This window comes from Neurospora tetrasperma (genome assembly GCF_000213175.1).
Source record: "Neurospora tetrasperma FGSC 2508 unplaced genomic scaffold NEUTE1scaffold_1, whole genome shotgun sequence".
NCBI classification, from domain to species: Eukaryota; Fungi; Ascomycota; class Sordariomycetes; order Sordariales; family Sordariaceae; genus Neurospora; species Neurospora tetrasperma.
Window position 1 is genome coordinate 5,403,389 of NW_009799099.1, and position 6,334 is coordinate 5,409,722.

Genomic DNA, 6,334 nt, shown 5'->3' on the forward strand with positions numbered 1-6,334 from the left:
ACTTCGACCCTGCCAAGACATGCCAAGCCTTTCTCTTTTGGATGTGGATGTGACAGAGAGCCTGGCAAGTCTATGGGAGCCAGCTGACCGACAGCTGAAGCTGAAGAAGCTTCCACCTCAAGACTTGTCACAAAGGGGAACCTCGCTGACCACGAGTGCTTGGCATCAGATTGCTGCTTGGTGCTGTGAGCTCTGGTCTGGGCTGGCATTGCTGGCTGCCAGGGTGTTCTTGGCCTGTGCTTTTCGAGATCTGGATGCACCATCGCTTGTCACCACTTGTCGCGATCTATTGATAGCGGCAACTGCACACTCGTCCTCAGTTGTAGGATATCGTGGCTCGCCCGCGCTACACCTTTGATAAACAACAACGACTGTGATACTTTGTTTGCAGTTTTTGACCCTCAGCTCCTCGACGGGATTTCAACCATCTACGGCGCATGTTATAGCCCATTGACGAACCGAGTTCGAACTCACTTTTGGCGCTCGCGCCTACTCGATACCCCCCCTAATCGTAGCTTGCGCCTTGTATTACCAGTGCCCCTCCTCCGTTTCCGTCAACACCTTCTCCTCGACCACGACGCCGACGACCACAACAACAACAACTCTCTACACTCAATCTTCCCGGACAACAGACACGACTGCCCACCATGGCGTCTGCCATTTTCTTCCTAGATCTCAAGGGCAAGGTGGGAAAATGCTCATCTGGTGGTGTCGCGAAATCCACAGCAAAGCATCCAAAGCTGACCGCCCAATGCGCCCTCACTTAGACCCTCCTTGCCCGTAACTACCGCGGTGATATTCCCATGTCAGCCGTCGAAAAGTTCCCTATTCTATTAAGCGAAGCCGAAGAAGAGTCGTCCGCCGTACCACCATGCTTTTCCCACGAGGGTATCAACGTATGTTATCTACAAGCCCGTCGTTGTCGTCGTCCACCCTGCTGCTGCTGCTGCTGCTGCGAAAACCTCTTGGGCCACAGAATTGCTGAACACTTTCTTCGGTCATTACATATATATAGTACCTCTACATCCGCCATAATAACCTGTACCTTCTCGCCCTCACAAAACGCAACACCAACGCCGCCGAGATCCTGCTCTTCCTGCACAAGATTGTCGAGGTCTTCACCGAGTACTTCAAAGCGTTGGAAGAAGAATCGATCCGGGACAACTTTGTCATCATCTACGAGCTCCTGGACGAGATGATGGATTTCGGCTACCCGCAAACGACCGAGTCCAAGATCCTGCAGGAGTACATCACCCAAGAGTCGCACAAGCTCGAAATCCAAGCGCGCCCGCCCATCGCCGTCACCAACGCCGTCTCATGGCGATCCGAAGGCATCCGCTACCGCAAGAACGAAGTGTTCCTCGACGTGATCGAATCCCTCAACCTGCTGGTCTCGGCCAACGGCAACGTCTTGCGCTCCGAAATCCTCGGCGCCATCAAAATGAAGTGCTACCTCTCAGGCATGCCCGAGCTGCGCCTGGGGCTAAACGACAAAGTCATGTTCGAGACCACGGGGCGCACCACGCGGGGAAAGGCCATTGAGATGGAAGACGTCAAGTTCCACCAGTGCGTGCGCCTGTCGCGCTTCGAAAACGACCGCACCATCTCCTTCATCCCGCCCGACGGCGAGTTCGAGCTCATGTCCTACCGCTTGAACACCCAAGTCAAACCCTTGATCTGGGTCGAGTGCGTGGTCGAGTCCCACTCCGGTTCGCGAATCGAGTACATGCTCAAAGCGCGCGCGCAGTTCAAGCGCCGCTCGACGGCCAACAACGTGGAGATCATTGTGCCGGTGCCCGACGACGCCGACACGCCGCGGTTCCGGACGAACGTGGGCAGCGTGCACTACGCGCCCGAGAAGAGCGCCATCGTGTGGAAGATCAAGCAGTTTGGCGGCGGCAAGGAGTTTTTGATGCGCGCGGAGCTGGGTCTCCCCAGTGTGAGGGGCGATGATGAGCACGGCGGTGGCATGACGGGTGGGTTTGGTGGCAGTATGGGTGGTGTCGGCGCCCCCGGGAAGGGAGCCAAGAGGCCGATTCAGGTCAAGTTCGAGATTCCATATTTTACCACGAGCGGGATTCAGGTGCGGTATTTGAAGATTACGGAGCCAAAGGTAAGACTTTTTTCTTTACCCTTGTTTCTTCTAGCACCTGTGGCTGCTAGTTACTGACGATTTGAAACAGCTACAATACCCCTCCTTGCCTTGGGTCAGGTACATTACGCAGTCAGGAGATATCGCCGTCAGATTGCCTGACGCGGTATGAACGACGAGGACTTGGATACGGGCAAGAAGAAGCCTTTTTTTTTCAGAACAAACAACAGATGGTGGAACAGAAGACCTACAATTACCTACCCAGCTAGGGCATGAAGGGAGCGGCCACAGGACAGGTATGAATTCTGGCTGCCTCATTGAACACATCGGCTGTCCTCAGTTCCTACCCCCCAGGTCGACGAGATATACCCTGCCCAGGACGACATCCCAGGTCGTGGCTCAATGTACAGATGGGGTAAAACGAGAGGAGAGACTTATGGCGTATGTATAGTAATGATGGCCCTGACACGACATGGATGGACGAAGTAGAAGGGAGAAGCGGTTGGTTTATAGGTAGATGATACGTAGGTGTCACACACCGCAACATGACGTCCATGTCAAACAATATTCGATATAATATTTCTGCATGAACACATTCCTGTCAAGTGGTGGTCGAAGAAGTTGAAAAAGTTGGACACGCGTGAATCAGATCAGTGCGCTTGGGTCGTCATCCTCGAGTGAAAGAAATGATGTATGGGTGGTCATTCGTATTCCTATAGCCGTCTCCTCCTTTACTGTGAACGAACTGAAAAGCGAGAAACAAACTATATTCCAGACCCCACGTGTACAGGAGACCGGCAACGTTAAAGAAAGAAAGGATGCAAAAAAATGATCTCGATGACCTATGTTACCGTATGCAACCAATTTCCACGATAAGGCTTGAATTCCCGCAAAGTCAAGAAAGAAACACAAGCTAGTACCTAATCGAAAGGGGCCTCTCCCCCCTTTTTGCCCCCGAACATTGGTTGGACGAGCAGCCCAGCCCTCTCTTTGTCCAAGCCCAACTTCAGGCTAACATTACAGCAAAGGTGGGGGAAAGAAAGTATGTACAAAAGACTGGCTGACACAGGCATCGCGTAATAGAAGGAAGTAAGTACTAAGGTAATAAACAGTCAGGGGTAAAGTAAACAAAAGACGATCATCATCCACTTCTCAGCCTGCCGTGAGTGGTTTTGATGGGTGCAACAGACGGGGGTAATACCTAAATGCAAAGAAACTGACTCAAAAAAAAGAATGAAAAAGGAGGATCGAAAAACAGACAAGTGCAACAAGGCATGAGAAGAAAGAAAGAGAAAGAAGAACAACATGGTGAAAAGACTGGTGGCCCATCAATGGGTCCCGACATCTCGAACCCATGCTCTATCAGCCTCAAACTCACTGATACTTGCAGTCTGATTTGCGTAATGTTCACTATAGTGTTCGGGGGATACTCCGGGAGCTTGATAGAGATCCAGACACACATGGACCAGGAACCCGCGGGGAATTGCGTCAGCTTGAGGGGGGTCTAATTAAGGTCAGTTGTTGAATAGTCAAATGAAATGCGGGCGATGACTTGAGGGGCTCACAGTATACTGGTGCTGAGTTAGGCCCTTGCCATAAGTTGTGCGTCCACCACTGTTGTTCAAACACCCAACCAGGATAGCGTGGCGGACTGTGAAAGGCCATGAGACCAATTACGATGGAGATTTCTCCAGAAAGGCCTCGAGACAGCGTCTGTGGCTCTTTGTGGTTCCTGAACACCTTAGGTACCAAAGATGGCATCCATGATGGGTTCCTGCCAGCAACCCAGGGGTGCCCATACGATTCACCATTCGCTTGGGAAATGCCATTGTTGTGGTCGAAGTGTAGCATGTGCCAACAACGGGCCGAGTCTTCGACATAGGTGTTGGTCCCATGATCGCCCACATTACGCATGTAGCTGTTGTAGAGGGATATGTCTCCGTCGGCAATAATAAAGGGGAGACATGGTGAGCAGGCAAATATGCTGTGTGCCTTGTAGTGGAAAGCTTGACCCAAGAACTGGCCATGCTCATCATGTCTGTAGATGCCGCCAGGTTGGCCCTCGACCAACCTGCGCCACGCATACTCGGGGGCTTCGGATACGATCCCATCTCTGTACCGAAAGACGGGCGCTTCGTTGTTCAGTCGGTAGCCATTTCTAGTCAACGGCGGCAAAGTATTGTCCCATTGATCCCTGGGAGCAGGCGAGTTGCCGTAGGAAACGTGGTATTCAATCACCGAGAACAGGAAGGACACAGGCTCGGTTGAAAACTGAGAGCTGTAAGTTGCGGTCGAGCTTTTCTTTGACAATGACTTGTGCTTGGAATCTCTGCCGCTGCTTCTATGATGTCGTTCACCATAGCCATCGCCATGCAAGCTGGCTGTGGACCTTGAGTGATGGGCCTGGAGAAGGTTAGTACTATCTACGAGGCAATGAATGAGGCTGGTATACTCACGTGTGAAGTCATAGTCCCCGTAAGTTGATAGAAGCCTGGGCTGGGTCACCGAAGTTGAAGATCTCTGGGCCCCAAGATCTATCAGAAATGACAGAGATGAGCTCCATCTTAAATCCAATCTCAACCTCCCCAAACTTCGACGAGAAACCGATTGAATGGTACGCTAACGCACCGATGATGCCCAACAACATCCATGGTCTGCATTTCCATGAAATTAGGCGGAGCCATAACATCATCATACCACTATGATGCGGAACAAGGCCAAGTGGCTTGCCTTCACCACACCTCAAGACACGTGAGACCGGGTATGACAATATCTCGCGGAAGCCGACGGAGGTCAATACCCTACCCAGTGCGGCTTCAGATGTGGCCAGCGGAAGTTACTGTTTCATAATACATTCCGGCCTTATTCGAAGTTCATGGTTTTCATCATCGGAGGTCTTGTGGTCAGGGAACTGCTTCATGGCTGCTCTCCAAGGCCATGGATGTGTTCATGCATGGTTGGTCAAAGAACTTCAAGCCCGGCAGCTGACACAGCTGGTGATCGGCTCTGGTAAGGGGAATCGTTGACTTTCACAAGCCATAGCTGACCGCATGAGTTGACAGAAGTCCACCAGCCCCAGGCTGGCACTTAATCGATCTGGTTGTGGTAACCCGATGTGCTGTTATTGGAGTATCGTACAAACTCTTCCACTTGACAACCAGGGCCAATTTGATGGCCGTTTAGCCTTCGAGAATACGTCTCTATACCCGAGTCAGCATCTGTGGCTGCATATGGAGGATCGCTACTTGCGAATCCTGTCCGGCTCAAGGTATCGACGCTCCATGCGAGCATCTGTGGGATGACTGACGGCTAGCAGGAGCACCAAAAGACCAATCATTAAGCCACTGGCAATAGTAATATGCCATGTAAGAAGATCAGTAAGTGCCAATCAGGAGGATATCATGGGAGAAGCAGGGAAACGCTGTGAAACATGGACGGAACCCAATGCCTTCTTTCTTTCATGGATCTTCCAAGACAGACACTGGGGACTTTTTGACACAGTTATGGCTTAGAGGAAGATCACAATTTCCCGGTTTCGAGGTTCGTTCTTTGCAGATACATCTGCTTCTGGTGGCTCGTGGCAGGTGGGAGATCGGGGTCTCGTCTCTATGCAAGACACCGCAACCCTGCAGATGCAGAGTCATAGGCGACTCCAGAAGCCCTTGACCGCCCCAACCATTCAACCGGTGAGTAGCTGAACAGAAGCATATGTGTCTGTTGGTGCTCTCTTCCGAAACAATCACATTTCCATCACGGACGCAGCCGGCAATCCCGCAGAAGGAATGCGACGGGGACGCACCTTGGACGATGGTTCTTGTGAGGCCAATGTCTGTGATCTGATTCATCGACAACTCTCCTGCAAAATATCAAGCATCACTGTTCGCGACAAGCTCGGCAACTTTGCCTGCTGGATACTTGCCGTGGGCATCCCAGCAGGTGTCATCCGGGAAGTGTGCGATCAATATCTTTTGTAAGACGAAGACCACATTCTGCAGCGATACTGCCAAGGTCTAGGCCTTCGCCCTACACTTTGTTGTGGTTACCAAAAAAGAAAGCTGACTGGAGAATGTTCATAGGATTTGGCAAGTAACATGCGATATGACGATATGAAGAGGTAGCTCACATATATACTGTTTGATATGTCTCTTCAAATACCTGGCCGTATCGAATGTCCTTCCAGTATTCTCCTCATCCACTGTCACTTGTTGCACGGTTTGCGGGCGTCTGCAAGCAAGTGATCTT

The 6,334-nt window shown here is 51.4% G+C and overlaps 2 protein-coding genes across 2 annotated transcripts; one reads left to right on the plus strand and one right to left on the minus strand.

The window, feature by feature from the left end:
• Positions 1-647: 647 nt before the first annotated feature.
• Positions 648-2,436, plus strand: NEUTE1DRAFT_144670 (uncharacterized protein; the record flags this gene model as incomplete). The annotated part of the gene is made up of 4 exons (XM_009850245.1): positions 648-686; positions 768-896; positions 1,016-2,113; positions 2,184-2,436. 4 exons carry the CDS (start codon positions 648-650, stop codon positions 2,262-2,264), a joined length of 1,347 nt encoding a protein of 448 aa, XP_009848547.1.
• Positions 2,437-3,420: 984 nt separating this feature from the next.
• NEUTE1DRAFT_98611 (uncharacterized protein) lies at positions 3,421-4,560 on the minus strand (the record flags this gene model as incomplete). The annotated part of the gene is made up of 3 exons (XM_009850246.1): positions 3,421-3,596; positions 3,658-4,495; positions 4,549-4,560. The coding sequence occupies 3 exons, from the start codon at positions 4,558-4,560 to the stop codon at positions 3,421-3,423; spliced, it is 1,026 nt and encodes a 341-aa protein (XP_009848548.1).
• Between the last annotated feature and the right edge of the window lie 1,774 nt (positions 4,561-6,334).